Raw genomic sequence first — 23,034 nt, forward strand, 5'->3', positions numbered from 1 at the left:
ATGTGCAATTAGGAAACCAAAATATTGACAAACCTATAAATAAATTTTCCATATCCTGAACCCTTAAGTCCCCACCTGTAACAAAACCAGAAGTGAAATTTTGATTTTGAGGGTATAAAGGAAGCACTTGGCATTTAAAACCCCACGTTAACTAACCTAGCTTCATTCATACATTTTCCTCTGGTTTTAGACACAGTATACCTTTTTGAAAATTCCTCAAGTTTGGCGATGCAATTATCACTGCCAATGCGCACATTGGGCCATTTCAGTTGAAATCCGTACACCCCTATGGAAGATATGACCTTAATCTTTCACACACAGGAAGTATGATTTTCAAATGAGATTACCCGAGTGACTCCATTTGAAATTTACACCCCCTTTGTTGGAGATTATGGTCATGACTTACATAGGGGGTGTATAGGTTTCAACTGGAATAGCCCATGATTATTACTGTAGTCCAACATGCACAATGGTTATGTGCACATCGATGAGGACATTAGGGCAAAGGCTTTTGGGAATTAGCTAAAAGGTCCATTGCCTATCTGCACGATACCATGCACCAAATTAAAAATGAATCCATAGATTAACACAGACTGGAATGTTCCATGGCTGTGCCCTCTCAAGCATAGTTGAATTCAGCCAACGCCGGTACAGGTTCAGGCATGGTAACTTCACTCATCTGAACATACACAGAGCGATGTGGCTCAACTTTTATCTACGCCTGCGCTATTTTTGAGTTCGCTAATGCACCCCAAACTTTTCGTCCACACCCATGGGCAACAAGCCTACCTTCCGCATTATGGAAGAATAAAACAGTCAAACACTGTACGTAACACATGAGATGAAAACTTGAGTCAATGACACAATAAGTCACACAAGTACACAACACAACCTTTGGGAGTGACACAATAATTTTTATTTTGGAGCACTAGAATCATTAAACCTGACATTGCAGTTGGTCACAAAAAGAAACCTTACTTTCAGATTTAACATTACATGCTACAGGTCAGACTACTGCTGCTGTACACATAATCTGGTATTATCACACATCTATACAATGTTACATGTACATGTTAAGAGGGTGTATTAAGTCAAACAAATGTGTACTTGATAAGTTATAATACCAATCGATGGTGATGCAGATGGAGGTGTACTGTACATTTCATTCTTCACAAAAAATTCAAACTATAGCTAAACAAAAATTTCTGAAAAGAAAGGAAAAGAATAATTTTGAAAACCATCCCCCTGCATCACCAACTATTTGTTCAGGGTTGCTAAACCTGTAAATTGGTAGTTCAAATAGGTGAATCACCCTTCCCCCAATTTTGAAATTTTGTGTGACCTCAAGAGCTTGAGCTGAAAAATATTAATGTCAGCCCTTTTACAATGAGAAACAGTAAATTATTAAGTTTTTGGATAAGATTCAGAGACAATATACAATTTCAGACAAAATGTGACAAGTTAACTTCGGGCAGCTATTCATTAATTCAGAATGACCAACATTTTTTTTTGCAGCCCTAATTTTGTATGTTATTACATAATAAGAGTTTACTTTGACAGATAACATCAGTACAAATATGGTATATTCTCTACATGAGTGACAACTACAAAAAAATGGGGAAAAAACTTTGGTCCATTAGATTAAAAGATCCAATTGTTCTGAAGAGATACAAGTATCTAAATACAGGAAAGTTGGAATAGATCATTTCACTTTATCCATTATGGAAGGTGCCTTCAAAAATGTATCAAGTCACAGCTAAGCAAGCTTTTTATCAAGTAATCCCAACTTTACAAATAATTTCAGCACTGAAATCTGTGTAAACATTAAATTCTCTACAATAATTATATTTATAGATCACTGGCATGCAAAGATCTAATTAGTAACAGGTCAAACAAGTATCTAATATTCAGTCAATATAGGGCCCAGTTCTTCATTCCGAGTAACACCCACCAGTTCATGCATGCATGACCTTTGTACACAATGTACATGGCGCACTTCCCTGTGTACTTAATGAGGTCATACAAATATATATAGTGGCAAGTCTAAATTCCAAAGGCTGATTAAGCAATCGTTAACAAAGAACTTATCTTAGCATCAAATGCGTAATTAGATTTTGTAAACTTTGTAGTAGATGTTGTAACTTTGATACCATGTTTAAATGTTGCAACTTCATGTACAAACACAACTCATTACAGGTTGAATTCCAACTAAATTGCTACATGTAGTAATGCATTTTCAGTGGATCTTGCATTTGGTCATCTATCTATATAATATAAATTTCAATATCCCTCTATATTTAACAAAGAAACAAACTCAAATCAATACACTATTCACAGCAAGTCAACCCAACCCACTTTTTGCACCACAGGTCTGTCTCATGATTCACCACGTCCAATTCAGGCTGCTGTAGCTGCTTAGTTGAACACACAATTAAAAGCAGATTTAGCCACAGGGACCCACTTTCTTTCAAATAGGCTATTTAGTACCAATAACATTCTTGTACAGCTTTTTCTAGATATTATACAGTCACTAGGATGAAAATTTTGAGTGGAAAAGTTTGGTTTTTAACTTGATACCACTTACAGAGTAAAACTGACAATCTCCTCTTTTATTATATAATCAATCATCTGATTGGTAATTGCACTTGATCCAAACCAAATGATTCAACTTTTCATGTGAACATTGTAGCCAATATCATTCGATTCTTCCAAGCCCAAGCATATTTGGGAATATAAAGTATGACATTGTGCTATAAAATTCAAAAGTGTGGCAACAAGATCTTCATCGGGATTTGAATAAATCCATTCCATCAGAACAATTAGTATCATCAAAACTCTAAAAAAGATTTGCACGAATGCAATTAGACTTTATTAGGAAGAGGAAGAAATGCTCTAAGCACAGCAATACTTATTCTACAGAATATTTAAAACCAGAAAACTATTTGTGTAACAAAACAATGGTGACAGGTTACTGCACTCAATTCCTGATCTTCACATGATCCAAGGAGCTGTAGGTACAGCATATCAGAAATCAGTTTGTTAGGTATGGAGAATCGGACAAAATTTATGATACCAAATCCTCCCCACTTGATAGTATTCGGCAAAGTCCTTCAGCAGTCTACACGGTAGTGGGGTTCTGAGTGGCTAATTGAATCACATCATCTATTATTTTATGTGATAAGGAAGAGCGGTAAGGCAGTGCTGAATGACATTGCTGAATATTGTAAACAGTAATGATCACCAGAAGAACCTTAGCCAATGTATTGTGGCAGCTAGCCCTGGACTTGGTCAAAGAAAATATCATGCCCCTCCACTGGACCAATTATACACAATGTCACAGCATTCACATTAACACAGTATTTTCTATCTACTTTGGAGAATTGTATTATACTTCATATTTATCATGTATATAAACAAAATCATACACAAGACCTTTTCTTAATTAAACAAGTATAGTTCCAAGAATCTTTTTTTAAAAGACAACACCCATGCATTTTTCCCACAAATATTTCCCCATATTTTTTTTTCAAACTATATTCAGTCAGTCAGGTGCATTGCAACACATGTACTTGCTACTCTACAGAAACAAAAACACTTATAATATTCTTGTATGTTTTGTCTACTAAATTTCACTTCGTACATATACAAAAAATCTTACAAATTGTCATACCTTTCATAAAAGTAACAATATATATACTTCTCATTATTAAGATTGTGAGAACGTTGAACAGAGCATTCCCAGCCAAATTCAAACCCACCTCGCGATTGTAAATTTTGTAAATTGTATACAAGCCGTAATAACGACAGTTCCGCTGAAACAATTTGGCACTGGACAATCTCAAAAATGACCGTGCGGTATTCCAAAAGATAACCATACACTATTGCATCTGTAATTAGGTTTGTTTTTGCATGACATGATGCTTTCTTTTCAAGAGCAACTGGTTACTTATTAACGCTATATTTAACACATAAAGAGCTCGCCAACTTAAAATATAGCTCACATTTGAAAGAAAAGGAAAGGAAACAAAAACTTCATCTGTTCCGTTTCCAAAACACTTGTTCTTGATGTTTATGACTCCAAACATGTACTTCAACAACAACAAAAATTGACAATTAAGAAAGAACCAACACTGGTACATACTTTTACACACATCATAGTCGTACATGCACACAAGTACAGGATAATGATGAAATATTAACAATTAAGCTTCCCCCTTTATATTGCATCACCGAGTAACGGCAGAGTTTCCCAAGCACTGTTACGTCTCACTACGGACCACAATGCCCTCATCCCAATGCCATAATCCAATAACCTCAATTAAACAATCATAGAGCAAAATTTGACCTCAAGTTGAGGAGTATGAGTTTGTGTACCCAAATTTTTAAAGGTCATTTAATGAATGTGCAACTGTGTTTGGGTTTAAGAAATGTGCCCTGATAGATGAGCATGTTGTGGTTCCTACATGTAGTATCTGTGGTTAGGGTTTTCAACACCTCAACTTCCTGTTTCATTTCAAACAAAAGAATATGTTACCAGGAAATTTGCAAGGTCATCACAAGAGGAAAGGATAGGACTTGTACACAACGATTTTGTTGTGTGTGTGTGTGGCTTAATATCCTCTGCAGCATGCACCAATGTTTGTTTCCCTCTTTATTTATTGCTTTATGATTGGACATCCATACAGGCTGTCAAACACATTGGAGTGGTCAATGACCATACTACAGGATTCCATGCTTTGGTTCACTTTGTCTCGCAACGTGTGTGTAAGGGCAACTAAAGCACCATGAAAGCCCATTAACTAGGACTTCACTATCTTCTGGAATTGGCTCGGTAGAAAAATTTATTATGCACTTTGCCCCGCTTAAGTTTCATACATACTCTTTTTGATCGGCAGAAGATAGGGAACTCTCAGTTTTCATTTCTATATCACACAGCGAGCACAATACATGAAATTTAGGCATTTGAATTAATAATAACAATAATAATAAGCCAAAAATAATAATATTAATAATAAAAACTGAAATAAAAAAATATATGCCCGTCCAAAACACAGGACAAAAACAATTCCAAAAATAATTGACCAAAGCAAACCAAAGCAGAAATTTTTCAATTCCTGCAAAGCACAAGTGTTTCCTTTTCCTGTTTGTAAAGTAACTCTCACATACTTTATAATAATAATAATAATTATATCTAGGTAAATGATTCTCGACAAGGAGAGACACTAATTCATCTGACAGGCGGCTTTGGATTAGGATGCCTGCTCTCCCCCTTCTACATCCTCCACAGCTACTTCTTCTTCTCCTTTTTCTGCTGCTGAAATCAAAATGAAAACAACAATAACATGTTAAGTTGAAAACTATTTTTTTTCCCAGATTTTGTCCTTAAATCCTGCCCACGTGTGTAATTTTTTGTGCTTTGCCGACTTAACTAAATTCATGGGTTTTTTTTAGCAGTAGCTGTGTTGAGCGCGAAAAATTACTGGTCCACGAAAATGTCCACTTGAGTGTGCTGCGCTGTTAGAAAATATCAACATTTGATCTATGCAATGTAAAATTAACCTTGACGTTGCTCCTATGGACACCCAAATTACACACCTGCCTAAGTTTCAGAGAATTATATAATTACTCTTTCGCTGAACCCTTTCCACCGCCCTTATACATGCCTCACATGGGACAAAGCGGGAGCAGGTAACACACAGGTCAAACGTGTGGGATAAGCGTTAAATCAGTTGTCACTTCTTCCCGCGATAATCCTAGCTTTTGTTGGGTTTTTTTAGAATGTCCTTATTTTGTGGTACAATGTAAATCCCACATAACACATTTAATGTAAAATACTAAGTTGCAACATGTTTATTTGACAAATTATGATGACATTAATCAAGATGGATCCTAATAACGTTTCATCAGCTCTTTCAGACTTGATCATTGAAAGTATGTTGGTCTATGATTTATAAATTTGGTCTAACTTCATGAAAGATTATATAAATAAACTAGAAATAGCATGGTTTTCAACGCAAGGCGTCAATTGAGATGCCTCCACCATGGGGCAATTTAAATTCAGAAAGATATTATAACAGCTAAATGTTAAACTGTACAGGGTAAACAAACAAACATAACCTCAAATGTCCTTTGACCTTGGATACCACCAATACCTGAAGGTACCCATAAAATGATAAATGGCAAGACTCAAGTTTGGTTGCATTATGATTAAACTGTTCATAAGATAAATTTTAAGGTATTTTACAAGTTCACCTCAAATGACCTTTTGACTTCAGTATGACCTTTAACACTACCGTAAGTTTGGTTGCAATAGGATTTGAACTGTTCATATGAGAACAAATGTAAATTTACAACTTGACCTCAAATGACCTTTGACCTCAGCATATGACCTCGAACACCATGTAAAAAGGTAGCCAGAGTTTGACCATGGCCTACCTATCCTGAAAATCTGAAGTCAATCCGCCTATCCGTTCATGAGATCCAGCATCCGGATACGGACAGACATTGCAAACAACATGACTCGCCGTGGAGGCACAAAAACAGTGGTGACTGCACAGGGTGACTTGTCCTAGTCATTTTTTGGATGTGTGCACATGCTAACTAGGTGAGCTTGTCAGAATCAAATTTTGATTCCCCCAAAGTTTGATGAAATTTCATCCCTCCCCCTCTCATCATTTATGTGAAATACTTACGATCTGATCCCATGTCTGATGTCCAGAGGGTCAGATTATCCCGCAACAGCTGCATGATCAGTGTGGAGTCCTTATAGCTGTCCTCGGCCAGTTGATCAAGTTCAGCTATGGCGTCATCAAATGCTTCTTTGGCAAGCTTACATGCACGCTCTGGCGAATTGAGAATCTCGTAATAGAATACAGAGAAATTTAGGGCCAGACCCAATCTAATAGGATGCGTTGGGGTAAGACCTTTTTCTGCCTCATTGCTGGCTTTTTTGTATGCTTCTAGACTATTCTCTGCACATTCCCTGCGATCATTCCCAACGGAAAATTCTGCTAGGTACCGGTGATAATCACCTTTCCTGTAATAGCAAAAGATACAACAGGGTGAAAATATAGTAAAACTTCCAAATGTACGCATACTGCGGGTAAACTTTGGAACAAGGGTTCAAAATAACCGGCCACTCCTGCCTTGTAAAACAACCAGTCATCCCATTTTATGAAATTAAAAAACACAAAACATATTTTTGTATTTAATATTTGGTGTAATTCTGAATATTTTGTCACAGTAATATGTTCAATAGAAAAAAACATTTTCTTGGGTGCATGAAGCAACATTTTCTTCTATTTAAAATTTATGGCCCAAAACAAACAAAAATCCTTGTTTACACCTAATTTTGCCTCTTCTTAACCTGAAAATGCCCCTAAGCTAAAATGTTTTTCCATGAACATTTTCGGCATGAATATTTATTCAAGACTTTTGCTCAATTACATGTCAAAGTCACAAAAAAGACTGAAGTCTTGCAACTCTCGTTTTCCCAACACCTCATTTCCAACAGCATCTTATACATCAGAGCATGCTCACAACCACCACAATTGAAGGGCACTTTGTGATCTACAGCTTCATCAACTTACAACGATTTTTATACCATCAGAAACCAGAACTGCATCATGATGGTGGTGGTACATTTAAGCTTTCCTAAAAAAATCAATCGGATCCAATTTATATTTTCAGCCTGAAATTACACCACAGTAGCCTATGGGGCACTGTAATACATGCAATTATGCGTTAACTTGCAAATTCAATGCGTTAACTTGCTCTCGATCATGAGAGCCAACTTGGGTATGCACTGATATTGTGTCCAGCGTACTACGCAAAGACCACATACTTGCGGCGCAAGCACATCTTTTGAGAATTGCGGTCTTAGGTAAGGGTGTGAGTGAGTCCCGGGAATTTGAGTCCCGCCCGAGAATCCTATTACCCGGCAGGAAATTCCCTGCCCGTGTACCCGAAATTAAAAAATATATATATATTTATTTTTTCGGTTTTGTAGTGTCCCTCCTGCACCTAGACCTTCCATTCAAATTCAATGCATTTTGATATCATTAATATGACATGAATACAAAATATCAATTTTCTTATTAAAAACACAAAACATCGTGCAAAAATTGCAAATTTTTTTTCTTTTTTTTTTTTCTTTTTTTTTTTAGGTCAACCATGAATGATCGTAGCATTTAGGTCTAGGTCCGGGGACACTACAAAACCGGGGAAAAAAATTACTTTTTATGTTTGTCTTCACATCTGCGTCCCATGTTTCTTTGGAAAAGCTACTGCTGATAATAGCAAGTTTAAGTAACTAGCATGCCCAGCGTTATAAATTGCTACCCAATTAACTATCTTGTGAGTCACTACAGTCAGTCTACTCTGAATACAAAGTACTGACGCGGACGCACATGGCCGAAACACTGGTAGCGTGATACAACGAAAATGGCAAACGTTCACTGAATCACTGACACTAGTTATTTTGCCAGCAATAATGTGCATTACAAATCAAATACTAGCATATTTTATCTTTGGTCTTTATACTTTTCACAATATTCTCAGTGCTTACATTTTATGATAGAACACTTTAGATTCAGGCTGCTCTGCACTTGCTATGAGATGGGTATTCAGTACATCAAGGATGTCATCACAGATTTTTCTCAACTCATCTTCAATCTGATGCATTATGAAAAGAAAAAATATAAAAAAAATTGTTTAATTACAAAATTTATGCACAAGGAAAGTTCTACTGCTAATGCTGCCTGAAGTTACAATTTACTGCCAATGGTTTTCCAACATTTTTGTGTGCTCTTTCCTGTTGCAACAACACTGCATTTATGATTCTCCTCTACTTATTTCCCCCTCAAAGAATTAACATTGTTAATTCCGAACTTCATGTCATTGCAGCAAAAAAACAAACAAACTGCAACTTGCTGCAACACACACACACCACCACACACAAAATGGCTTTAAAAAGTTAACCCCAACTACCTTTCTGCTTCTTGGTCAAGCACAAGGAAAGAAGTAAAAAAAATGTCTCTTGTCCGGTTTTGAAGCACAACTCCTTCCTGTGCTGAGCCGATGACACGCCACTAGTGTGTACCTTGGCTGCCCAATGATTACGCAATCGGATCAGGTGGGATACTTCCGCTTACAGTTGCTTTGTGCTGTATTATTTTGTAGTTACGCAGGGGGTTATGGTTCAAAGTAACCAATATTACATGGGTTTTAGTCTCAACAGACAAGTCCAGCGTAAAAAGGCCCGATTAGACATTTGATAAACATTTCCTTCACAATCAATCTAATTCAAAGTTCAACCACTGTTTTATATCACATTCAGCCAAAAGAAAGTATCAGTCTGCCGGGCTCCTAAAACACTGATTTTTATATTAGGTACAATTCGTACTCCACAACATACAAACTTTTTGAGATATCACTGGTAAATGGGGTTCATGAACTGTGCCATCAAATACTACTACTAGTATGAGAAAGTTAACTTTTTATTACTTCTGTGGTCCATGTACGCGCTGGTGAATTGCGATTGTGTAGAAGTGACAAGGTCGCCTACTACGGACCGCACCAACAATCAATGGGTTAACTGACTTGTTGTCAAGTGCATTGGTCAGCCAATCAGCGTAATTGTTCATCTCTTCTGTGTACGCTCGTGCACGCTCGGACCACGGAAGTAATAAAAAATTAACTTTAGTTTAACCAATTTACCTGCTTTCTATATTCCTTTGTCTGCTGCAAAGCCTTTCCCTTTTTTAATGACTCGGCGTCCGATTCCAAACTGCTGACTATCCTCCACGACGCTCTTCGGGAACCTATTACATTTTTGTATGCTACGGCCAGGAGATTTCTTTCTTCTACTGACAATTCAACATCCAGTCCAGCTACCAGCTTCATTGCTTCGACCATATCTGAAAGTAAAAAAGAAAGACTCTGCCTGTTAGAAAGAAGTTGATCACTTATAAAAGTTTTTATATAACGTAAACGATCACATACATTGCATGAAAATCATGTCCTTTCAATTTCAATGGTCATGTTGTTTTCAAGCAACTTGCATGTTTAGTGACAACCACTTTCAGGTTGTGAAAATTAAAGGTCTGCAAAAGCAACAGGCACAAACAGGGCTGGGAAAAAATCATTATCCAGGAAGATATGCTCAAATTCACTCCAAGATGGAACAGTTTTTCCATAATTTAAGTATTTCTTGTGGGGCTTAGCAAAATATCCTTCCAAATTACAAAACAATTTCCTCCAAATCCTGGAATATCTATGGAATGAGCTTCCAGGAATCCACATTTTTCCCAGCCTGGACACAAAATCAAAGTCACTGGTTATTAAAATATTCTCTCCCTTCCATCATATTTTATTATAAAGTCAAGTTCAACAGCTTTATTGCTGTGACCCATAGGTATGTATTGATATTTTTAGTGGAAAAACAAACATGCAAAATTGTATGGTTATATTAATTGTAGAGTTGTATAGAGCCTCAATACCCAGCAGGAAGAGAAACTGTCAAGCAGGAAGATCAGAACATCCAACAAATCATAATTATTACCGTATCTACTCAGTTAAGACTCAGTGAGGCATGACTGTAACATTGTAGGTATTATGGATATTATTGGACATTGTACAGTTTAATTTCATGCAAACATGATAATTCTTCCCTGAACAAAACACATGTACATCCCATTTAGTTTTCCATTTTGTAACATGTTTACATTCTGTGTACTAAATAGTGGTCCATTTTTCAAAGTACTTTATTAAATACTCAATGCTCAGTTCACAGCAGATTGTACACCATTATTATGTATGGTACACTTTCACTGTTCACATATTATCACTTGTGCCATAAATATTTTATAATGTAACCTATTTTCAAGTAAAATACAAAATGTTGCAGTCCTCAATTATGTCATGAATCTGCACACCACTGGCATATGTACCCAAATTCCTTCCAAAAACCATAGCCCACTCAAACATACTAGCACCTGAGCACACACAGATTAACGCTCGCACAAACTATGTTGCGAGCAAGTTTAGATATCAAATATATGCCCATTGAGGTTTCATTTGCCAACAAAATATAGATCAGATTATAATCACAGTGAGTATCAACCATACCAGTGACAAAGTTTTCAAAACAATTTAGCCTGAAGTGATGATAGAAACAAAAGAGATAGGAAAAGGTGAAAGCGGTGTAGGGAATTCATGGAAACACAGCAAATTTATACTCGACAAATTATTATGAAGTTCCTTGTTAAACCCAAACCCTTGTTAATCAAATACTACTATATGTGTATTGATGTCTGTGACAATTTTCATAAAAATTCCTCTTCTCATCTGCACACTACAGCTCTTAAATTAGCCATGTTGTTCTATCAAAAATAGATTTGTATTTCTTCTCCACAAGATGTTAGTTTTCACCATCAGATATGTCCTTTTTTAATTTTGACCCAAACATGTACAGATTAGGAAAAACAAAGAAAATCGCTATTTAATACCAGCGCATAATGTTGCCGATGCGTATCACTCAGCCCATCATGTTAAAACTACAGCACCTAAAGCCTTGATTTTTGCAGGGTTAGTTAGTTTATTAAGAAGTGCATTAGGCGGATGGACTTTCCCGGTCAGTCGGGCGGATATTTTTTGTTTTAATTATTCTGGAGGCTAAAATGACCCTAAAATATCATAAGTTTGAAAATTTGGCCAAAATTTGATTTTTTTTTTGCACACATATTTTGAAAATCAATCAATTTTGGTTAAAAAAATGGCTGATTTTACATGATTTTAGCAAAGAGTAATAAAAAAATTCTCCCACACACAAAATCTGGGCTGGTCAAGCTCGTAAAATCATGTACAAATCAGAATTTTGACAAAACTGGAGGGCATCCTCCATGGCAAATGTTACGGCTTTAAATCATCAATCTTGCTTCAAGTCTCCCTTTCTTTTTGTAACATCTCTAGTGGCTAGTTAAGTTTTTGTTTTCTTCCAAGGTATCAATCACTAAATTCAACTGATATTTACAATTTTCACAAAAATATTTGATCATGCATCACAGGTGACATATTGTGAATGTATACAAGACAGTAAAAGAAAACAAGAAGCCAATGATTTGTCATATGTGCTAATAATAATTTAATTAATAATACTATCATATTTTATGTGACAAATCAGTACATGCAACAATGCAGTACGGTAGTCAACAAACATTGATCAATGTAAGGTAAGGCTCAACAAATCTATATTGTGTTTTTGCCAAAATATTTTCCGATCATATGCTGTCAAAAAATGCTGTCGGTCAGAATATTTTATTTAGCATTTTATATCGACTTCCACAAACTGTGATGTTAGTTTCTAGGACTTGTGATGAAACCAGAAGTGCGAAATGGTGACCGAATGGTAGATAAGAATTTCACCAGTATAATGCCGCTGTGAATGGACTTCAAAAATGAATTATGGTCGGTTAGACAATCCTACAAATATTTTTGTTCTACTATAGCACTCATAAAAATGTTGACTCTGCAGTTGAAGGATAGTTTGCTGGGTTACAGAAAATGCGTATTTTTATCCAGTCTTGCATTGTTGGTCCCTTGGGAGTTGGAGTAAAAATACAACAAAGATTGTGCCCCAAATGTTAGAATTTAACCAAAGAAATTGCAGATGCCCTTCATTCCTTGTTGCTGTGTTGGTGCAAAACCTAGTGCAACATGTCTATGATATGGCTGCTAAGTATTACCATATTGCATGTTGGACCTGCCTGTCGTCTATCACATGGTACGTCTAGTAAGAACAAAAAAATCATACTGTTTATTCTCTAAACATTTGCTAAGTATACTTTAGTAGTTAACATATAGATATTTAACCAAATTATGGCGGATGTCTTTAATATTTTGTGATTTATAATGTGAACTTGAAATGTCCGGCAGTCCGCTCCTTAAATTTATGTCGACATTGGATGTATTTGTAATATTCCAACATGTCAGTTGACATGAAAAAAATCCTGTCAGCAACAGCTACTTGAGAGTGACATCATTTTTGTTCCTATTTGAGAACCATGTACAGTTTCCTTGATTTTTACTGACAATGTGCATTTTTAACTAAAAAGTCCCTACTTCCCCTAAGCCTACTACTAGTCAAGCAACGACAAAACATACATTCAAGGGTGTGAGTGACCTATTGAAAAAAGAGGAACTTTGTTCAAAAAGGAGGAAAAAAGAGGAAAGGCACTGAAATATGCTCAAAATGGGCTGAAAATGAAAGAAAACGCTAAAATTTTGCCTCAAAGAAATTTCCAAAAAAAGAGGAATTCAGCTTAAAAGAGGAGATTTCACACCCCTGATACAATGCATGGCTTTCAAATCCTATGAAACTTTGTGATCAATGTATAGCCTTTTTGGTTAAAATCTGATATCCAATCATTCTTCTTGGGCATACCGATTTGGACAAAGCAGTTCTCATTCTCAATCAAATTTTTTTAGCCTACTTTGCCATTATCTTGGGTAATGCAAGTTTAATCAACTCCAATGCTAACATTTCCAAAATTTGACTTTAGAGATGGTTGTAGCTACGCTGGCAGTCCAGCACAATTTATTTATCTTTTTAAATAATTTTTTTTTTTCATCATTAAGAGCAACAAAAAAAAAAAAAGCAACTTGGGCAAGCTACAACCCTGCAGATGACCCTTGCTGACCTTCCAAAATGTGAACACCACCTTTCTCCACTCAATCCACTACATGTATAGCAACTTCTAGTTTGATTCTCTGGATCAATATACATCCAAACGAAATCTTCCTCCTCCAAGTGAACTGTTTTACAGCAACACCTACAAAAAGAGGACAGGTATTCCTTCCTCAAGTACATGTACTCAATGCCAATTTAGTTGTTCTACGCAAAAACAGAATTACAGAATTTATTTTGATTCTTGAAACTACATACAGTGTAAATTTCTTTTGATTCATGTACATACAGTGTAAATTGTTTTTGATTCACAAGGATGTTTGCAAGTATCCATAATTATTCAAACATTTCATACCAAAATATAATAGTGCATCAAATTTCTGTATGACCTGGATATGCTACCCTTTTGATCAGATTAGTGTTTGTTTTCCACTGACATATCAATACATACCGGGGTACCCCAAAATTGTGTAATCAATGATACTGGTATTCAGTGCCATATAATGAATTCCACTATCGTGATGGACATTTGTTGAGACAAAAACCACTTTAAAATATTTTTTTAACATGCAGCAGAAAAAGCCTTTTGTAGCTCACAAAAATCCAAATGGCTAACATTTAATGTTTAAGTTTATTGTTTAACTTATACATGCTTTAAACTTAAAGTGAAGAAAAATAATAATAAAATTACAAGTTGACCATAAGAGGTCAAATATATATCAAAGTTTTCCTGCCGGATAGACACCACATAAGAATTGAACCCAGCCCTGTTATAATTGACCACATGTATATGCGCTTGACATTGTAACTCTTTTTTTAATTTTAATTACTGATAAAATTGATACAAAGGAATATGTGTTTGTATTTGGACATCAAATGTACATCAAATGCAATTATGCTAAGTGTTCAGCAGGATTTAAAAAAATTCTGTTGGGGAAAAGAATTTGGGGACCTATCAGCAATCAGCATTCAATTTGATACTTAGAGCACAAACTACAGCATTTGCCAATGGGTTGAATCTTCAATTTACAAATACTTGCACCAAAAAATGTAGTATCTTATCACTTTTTGTGGACAAATTGTACGATGTGGATCCAAAAATGGGGACAGCGTCCCAAGGTCGACCGAATATATGGGTAGTGAACATCACTTGTACATGTACATGTATGTAGTACGGTACTAATATTCAGGTGAAATTTTTATTTTCTTTATTTTTGTGAAACACTGTTTATTTTCAGCCAATTTTACATTGACCTCAAATGACCTTTGACCTCAGTATATGACCTTGAACATGCCCATTTCATATAGCTCCCATAATGCAACTTTGGCATAAGTTTGTTGATATAAAATTGAATCGATTGAGCCCATATTCATTGGTCGAGCTACGAGTTTTAAAAATATTAGACAAGACCGACTCAAGTCCAATATTTTAGAACTCGTATATCGAGACCAATATTGGGCATAAAATCCAATTTTATCACGATTATATTTTGGATCCCATATTTTCACACACTTGGATTCATCAAAATGTAATAATAGCTGCAATTGGATTTGAACTGTTCATGTGAGAGCAGATTTTTATTTTTAGCCTATTTACAAGTAGACATCAAATGACATTTGACCTCAGTATATAACTTTGAACACCACCAATAGATGAGGGTTCCCATAGTGCAGCTATGACCAGTTCTGCTGTAATTAATATTGGTACTGTTCATTTGAGGCTAATTATTTTTACCAAAAGCCTGACCTAATTGTTGATGGACAACTTACAGACACACTGACTGACGAACACACAAGGACTTGTGATACCATAAGGTCTTTTCCTTCGGACGACCTAACATTGGAGATGAGCGACAAAGGGGAATTAGGACAACGCTGTTCAACTTCTTTTTTTTTTTAAATCATATTTTCTGTTTACGTTTTGTAAAATTCAAGCTCATGGATTATTATAGATTGATTGACACAAAAGGACACAAAACACTGCGTATCAATACTACATGCACATGTATCCAACAGCAAAAACGCATATTAAAACAAATAAAAAAGAAATAAACATAAATAAAAATGCAAAGCGTTAGTTTCAAATCTCAAGCCACAAAGTAACAACTACTAATGAACAACATCACCACACTACTGTAAAGCACGATATTCTGACCTATCAAGCTCTCGGCTTTGTTCCAGACTAAGCAAAGCAATTTGTTAGTAGCATCAATGCATTAGTACTTCCCAAGTTCTGAACACAAACAATTCCAAATGCAAAACATCTGAACGTTAAAATTCAATTTTTTTTAAACATCCCCAAAACTTTATTATTAATCTGGGTGGAAATATCAGTTTTACAGTAGCAGAGAAAAACTGGGTAAATTTAATTTGTTTTTTGATATAAAACGGTGCTTGACACGAATGGCACATGCAGAACTTTCAAGCTTTATACTTACTCCATTGATCTTTCAGGTTCGAACAACATTCACAAACAGGCCATGGAATGATGGGCACCTCGGGGAGCCAACAAACCCAGGTTTGTGAGAGACTGAGTAGCTAGGCTGTATCTGCTTCTGCTCTGATAATGGACAACGTGGGCTAGATGATAACGATTTAGTTCAACATCAACATACGCACAATGCGTGCACGAAAACTGCACTGCTATGTACATTTTTTTATAAACAAAAGATCGATATTCACCAAAGAAAATAGTGGAACTAGAGATTGAGATTGTTCTGTCATGTCATACTCATCATTATACCGATTCCTGCACATTGAAATAGATTTGTGGTTCATTTATACTATCACAGAAAATTTGGTGATCACTGAACATTTTGAAATTATGACCTTCATTAACACATGTAAACTATTGGCTATTATTAGTCCTCATCAAATCTGATACAAGGGAACTTGACAAAATATGCATTTGTAATTTTGTATAATTAAAGTTACTAAATTTACATACAGTGTAATAGAGGGATTCGGGAAACAGTTGCCCGACCTATAAAATCTGTATTTCCAAATTTGGTCAAAAATTACGACCTTTCATCTTTACTCAAATACATGTTTATTTAATGATAAAATGTGTGCTATTTTTCTACATTATTGAAATACTATAATATTAACAGACTTTGACCTATTTCTCTGCTGCTATAATACTGAATGGACATGAAAACTAACTAGATCTAATTAAGACTTCCCTAAAGAGCAGCTAATTATTAGCACCACCACCACCACTACCAGAATGGGGCCAAAGAAAGGAGAAAAAAAGGTCAATGTACATGTCAAAGAGCATACATTGTATCTATTCAACCTGAATCCTAGTTTGTTTGTATGTACAGATGTATGCGTGTTACTGTTAGTATTGCACTACAAGCACCTCAAATTTGCCAAGTCGCATATATTTCGATCTGAAGGAAAAATAAATCCTGTTGGAATATTTATTTGCAGTGAACAAAGTCAAGTACGGTACCTAAATGATAGTACATCATCATTCCCTTGCAAGTTGCATTACTTTAATCAACAACAGCTTTTTCATTTGTATTTTTTGTTTTTGTTGGTTTGTTTTTAGATCAAAAACCTGAGTAGTAGAAAATAGTACTTGTAACATAGCTACATAACTAATTGAAAACTAAATTCCTCCAAGTTTCACTCCGTTCTGAAATGGAAACAAGAGTATTTTTACTTTTGGCGAATCAGTGCACATTTCATGTGACCACTTCAAATTGTGTGTTTAATCAAAGCACTCGCGATTGATATGCGTGTACAGAACGGCTGCCTCAGAACGTTGGTATCACTTGACTCACCAAGAGTAATACATAATTATTATGAAATGCGAGCCGAGACAATAAGACTTTCAAACACTTCAGCTCTATAAAAATGTCAGTCAATTTTGTCTGATGTCACAGGGAACCTAGTCCTACTATCAAATTCAATATACGGTACATTGGAAATTTAGGTTTAAGTGTACTTAATTCTCTATTCAACAATCATGTAACTTGTGATGTTGACTTAAGATTTAAAACACCAAAAATAACTTACTTTTTCCTTGGCTTGGAAATTAACTTAAAAACACATGTACCGTATGCAAATTACAGAGATTATACCCAAAGAGTACCGACTTGAAATTACCCCAAGTGAAACAAACACTATGGTAAATCTGCCATATTGTTTTGTTGCTCATGGAGGACAAATAGTTAATAGTGTCCCTCTACATTTTTCAGCATGAACTTGAAATCAAACAACAATTTGCGTCTTTCAGCTTGATCGTTACAAAGGTTTGCGCAGTCGCTTACCACATTTTTGGCCCATCACATTAGTAGGCTCCTATACGCAGAACGCAAACAACCACACAAAGTGTGCCTGGCCCAGAGAGACATTTTCCGAAGTATACCATTTCCCTCCATGAGCAACACCGGGCTCTAATTTTAGAGAGGCCACCAAGGCCACTGCCTGCCCTTTTTCATTTTTGACCATGTGTCCCAGATTTTTGCCAACTACAAGGCATTTTTCATCACTTGCTGACCTTGGTGCCCTTCTAAGTTGTCTTTGCCCAGTGACCTTGATAATGGCTGCCCTCTAACAGGGCCTGAGCAAACACACAAACATAGAGCGGAGTTGGTACTCCTTGGTTCTACCTCATTGATGCAAACACAAATATGGGGAGGGGGCTATTAAATCTAGTACTAGAGTGGAATACAGGAGGGGGAAATTGAAAAAGAAGAGTTCAGAGAACACCTTTTTTACATGTACATGCATGGTTTTCAACATGTTTTGGGGAATATGTGGTGGTGGGGTACCAACATTCAGCCAATCTAATTGACACAAACTGCCAAAAAGTTCAAACTGTGCAGCGTGTCACTGTGCTAACAAATAAGGGTTAAAATGTAAGCACATAGTTGATAGTGTGGTATCAATCATGCACCAAATTAATGTTCCCAGTGTGAACAGTCTGTCAACATTTCGAAGTTCCTCAGTACATTTGAAAAGCCATTAGGAAAAAGATCAGAGTTTTTCCTTTGATACACGCATAGTCGCATACCATGTCCCAATTGTTTACTCTGGATATGGATTATGGAGTTCTCTTTCTAAGTCACATTATCAACTGATTTCTCCAAACTGTTGGCTTTTGGTTTGCTTCATTGGGTGGCACCCAATGGGTGCTGCAGTTCTGCCACCATTTATAAACAGTTCTAGTGTCAAGTAAGCTCCCAATGTAGCAAAAGCACTCCATTCCCTCCTTACTAACCAAATTTGTGAATTCTAATAACTGTCTATCACAAGCTGAGGTTTCCAAAGTAGGCCTACAAGTGTTCAAAACCCAAGTATCAGTAGCACTAGTAGCATAATTTGCAATTTTGCATGCAAGATCCCCACCTGCAAAGATGATCAGAAATCAAAATTTGGGATTTGATTTGAATTTGAAATATATTAATTTGAATATTCACACATTTGCATGGGACCAAAGGCCTACTAACAAATTTAATTCCTGAACACTTCTTGTTCACAAATTTTGAGGCTAGGCTAACATGTGCAAAGCATGTATAAATTCCCAAGTTAAATCATCCAGATCACGTGTCAACATTGCATCACCTATCACATGATTGTTTTTGCATACATTGTACGACTGTATGTTTGAGCGTCAACTTTTTAGAGCCTTGACTTACAGTTCCTAAGGAACCACCAACGACATAAAATTAAGCCCGATTTATCACATTAAAAAGAACGGGACACACCAGGATCATGCGATGCTATGTGGCTTGGTTAGCGAATGAGGTGTTGAGGATTCTAAGCTTTTCATGATGCGATTCATTGATCAGCCTATCATAATTACTATGCTGTGTTATTTTATAATTCCAGTGCAGTTCGCTCAAGTGGCAAGAAGTATCGTTCTTCTCTGCAACTTATGCTTGCAGTTGTAGGGCTATCCTTTCCAATTGCATGTCATGTGCACCAGGATGGCAGGATTATATTTTATACCTCTACAGCAGGCCTTCTCATCAACTGGTTTATTTGAAGTGCCAACTCGAAAAAGTTCAGTGATCAGGAAGTGTCAACAAGCTCTCAACATGTTAAAATTAAGGTAGGACTTTGCAAGGGAGCGTCTGCGTGACCGAACGCATATCGGGAAGCAGGTGGCGGTACAGTACAGGGGCCAGCCTTATGGCCCCTGGAGGGGTTCTGTGGCAAAGCCCCAGCGGGGAGTTCCGGGATTTTAGAGTTTTTTAAAGGCTCGGATTCTGCATTTTCCACCCTTTTCTTGTTCAAGATTGATGTGAAAGAATTAGTCAAATTATTGTGTGCCACACTGACTCACCAAGCGCCACATGCGCCGCCAGTTGAGAAGGCCTGCTGTACATGTACGACAGGGCCTAGATTTAGTCTTGGTTTGCGAGAATCAAAATCCATCATAGTCACTGCACTTTCTGCATGATACAATGAGAGAAGTTGATTCTCGCAACCAAATCTTACGAGAACCGATTCTGTGATTGATTCTCATCGAAATCTAGGCCCTGTACAATGTGCACAATTAATGCAAAAGGTCCTTATTTTACTGTTGCTATCTATTTAATTCTCTGACACCATATAATTATACAAAATTTTTGTAAACAAAGTGTGTGTCCAAAATCATTCCACAAGCATATGACGCTGTAAACAACTGTGAAAAAATAAATCAGCCTGTCGCTAAGGTCATAGCTTCTGCGAAGTACATGTACGCACATGCATTTGACATAACGTTTGGCACATTCACTTTCATCCCCGAATTGAATTTTCTTTTTTGGGGGGGACAGTTTTTTTAATTTTCGGGTACCGTACCCAGATTTCCGCCCGAAAATTCTATCGGGTACCCGAGTACATAATTACCCATTAGGCAAAGAGCCCTACTTCGAACCAAATTGTATGTGACTGACTTCAATATAGACAAGTGGCAGAAAAAGCTTAAAGTGGTGGGGGTCCCGACTTTAAAGGGCGCCTTTGTAAAAAGCGTGCCACAAAAATAAAAAGTGGGGGGTCTAACCCCCTGGCACTGCCAAAGTGCCAACTATGCATAATTGCATCGCAAATAATACAATTAAATTGCTTGTTCCTACAATCCTACATTCATTCATTAATTGTCCCATGTTCGGGAAACGCCAATTTTTATGTGATCGTGATCATGATCATCATCTAGCATGTAGAAAGAAGTTTAAGCAAAGTCTCTGACCCTTCAACACGCTCCATGATGACATCTGATCCCCATTCATAGCGAATGAACAGTTGGTTAATCTAACAGGATTATAGTTTTCAGCACGGTACTTCAGGTCTGCCAATTTGGCGCAGTTTGTATGGAAGTGTGGTTTTGATTGACCTTTTCGGTAAATCCCATAAGCCTTTGCGAGTACACCTAAGAACTCGTCATTCTGCGTCACGCCGCTCTGCGCCGATGCGCACACAGGCATGTGATTAGGGAATTCCCAGAATGGAGGAAACTTGCGACGCGGAACGAGTGTAGCTCTCTCGGCTCACGGCCGGGGGTCCAGGGGCCGCAAGGGCCCCTGGTGGGGTCAGGGCGAAGCCCGTCAAGGGGTCGAGGGCGGAGCCCCCTAAGCCAGAGGGCTTCTACACTGTAAAAACCCTATTGAGGCCCTCTCAGGAGAGCAAATTTACAGGAAAAAAAAGACACATAAATGAAGACAAAATGTTTAATTTGAATGAAAAAATACCACTGGTAATATGGTCCGTTAAAGCAATTCTTCCCTTGGATCCATAAGATATCATGTCCCCACACACATGCACAGTGAGCAATAAGCTTATTTACGGCGACAGCAATTTTTTGATACCATTTTCCTCCACCGTACAGCTCAATTCGCGACCATCTTTAACATGTATTACTTTCACCGTGATCCAGCCAGCTCCAGCGAAACTTGTTTTTCAGATCTTTATCAACTAAGCCGACGTTTGCGTCATTTTTCTGAAGCGTTTTCATCTTGATTTTGGTTCGATACCGATAAACAAATCCTGTCGTTCACGCAATATCAGCATGTCAAAATTAAAGATGGCCGATCTAGATAGAATGCAAGCTTATCAGTGATTGGTTCATATCGGCAAGTGACGTCACAATGGACCAATCATAGAAATCGTTAGTACGGTTTTGCCATACGAGCTATAAAACCATCTTTGGGCGACTTTTAAAATAGTAATTCATGAATAATCGGCAGTTTTTCCATTCATGTTCATGAGGAAAAACATATTGGGCTTAATTTTTGCGTGTTTATTTTAGCAGGTATTTGCATTACGACTTGGCAACCACGGCGCACATGGCCGAAACAAGAAGTTCGTTAAAAAAGAGAGAGATGCCAGGCATTGAGTTTTAAGGCATGCTTGAGTGCGATTCGCACGCGCCGCACGCCTGAAAATGCGCCGAGGGTGCGATTTTTCAGACGCCTGAAAAAAAAAAAAAAAAAAAAAAAAAATTTTTTTTTTTTTTTTTTTTTAAGTTTTTTTGGATTTAGAATGTCCCTGGAACTTAAGAATGTCCCTGAAAAAATTTTTAGAAATAAAAAAAAAAATTACAAAAGATTTAAAAAATTATTAATTCATGTTCAAAATAGGCAAATTTATAATTGATGTTCACATTGCAACCTATTTATGATGTAAAGAAGCATACAAAACAAATGCATTTGAAAATCATTCATAGATTATTATGTGAACATAAGTTACGAATTTGCCTATTTTAAACAAGAATTTATAATTTTTTTAAATCTTTTTGTAATTATTTTGTATTTTTATTAAATTAATTACAAATGACACTAGCAATTAGTCCAAGGTCCAGGGACATTCTAAATCCAGGGGAATATAAAAATGTAAAAAACAAAATTAAAAAATTACGGTAGATTGTGATATGAACACAATACAACTTTGCCCTTTGTGCATACCAACTTGTAAAATAATTTTTTCTTGTTATTGTATTTTTTCAATTAACCACGAATGATACAAGCAAAGTTATCACCAAAGCAAATTTACAGCTAAAAGACATCTTTGCAGAATGCACCGTTCATTACCCCAGAGCTTAACGTGGCCAATTAAAAAAGTACATGTAGTCACAATATTGCTAAGTTTTAACTGAAAATGAAATCATAGTCATACACCAGTTTTGAAAAAAGCACACCTTGATTTATTTAGGTGTGCGATTTGCAGCACACCTAAGAGCACACCTCGGGTTATCCAGGCGTGCGATTTACAGCACACCTGTCACTTTGCAAAACTCAATGCCTGAGATGCTCTTTGCCAATGTTCACGAGCTTAGAGGGCCCCCCCCCCCCAAATGTCTCAACGGATTTACATTGTTCTCAGGGGGGTCGGATTTTGGTCTCAAATCCGCGGATTTC

At 36.6% G+C, this 23,034-nt stretch overlaps 1 protein-coding gene across 3 annotated transcripts in view; it reads right to left on the minus strand.

Annotated features, from left to right (window-relative positions):
• Positions 1-23,034, minus strand: part of LOC140164281 (14-3-3 protein epsilon-like) — a 36,692-nt gene that overhangs the window by 11,808 nt on the left and 1,850 nt on the right. The window contains exons 2-5 of one of the 3 annotated variants that reach the window (XM_072187552.1): positions 9,718-9,917; positions 8,567-8,673; positions 6,693-7,036; positions 894-5,311 (exon numbers count right to left, since the gene is read on the minus strand). The exons of 1 other annotated variant lie outside the window; for it this stretch is intronic. In XM_072187552.1, the coding sequence (XP_072043653.1) occupies positions 5,250-5,311; positions 6,693-7,036; positions 8,567-8,673; positions 9,718-9,917 (713 nt within the window). In that variant the 3' untranslated portion in view covers positions 894-5,249. Of the gene's footprint in view, positions 1-893; positions 5,315-6,692; positions 7,037-8,566; positions 8,674-9,717; positions 9,918-23,034 lie in introns of those variants that run through there. One more of the 3 variants, XM_072187551.1, reaches the window with a different exon arrangement.

This window comes from Amphiura filiformis, chromosome 11 (genome assembly GCF_039555335.1).
Source record: "Amphiura filiformis chromosome 11, Afil_fr2py, whole genome shotgun sequence".
Lineage (NCBI taxonomy): Eukaryota > Metazoa > Echinodermata > Ophiuroidea > Amphilepidida > Amphiuridae > Amphiura > Amphiura filiformis.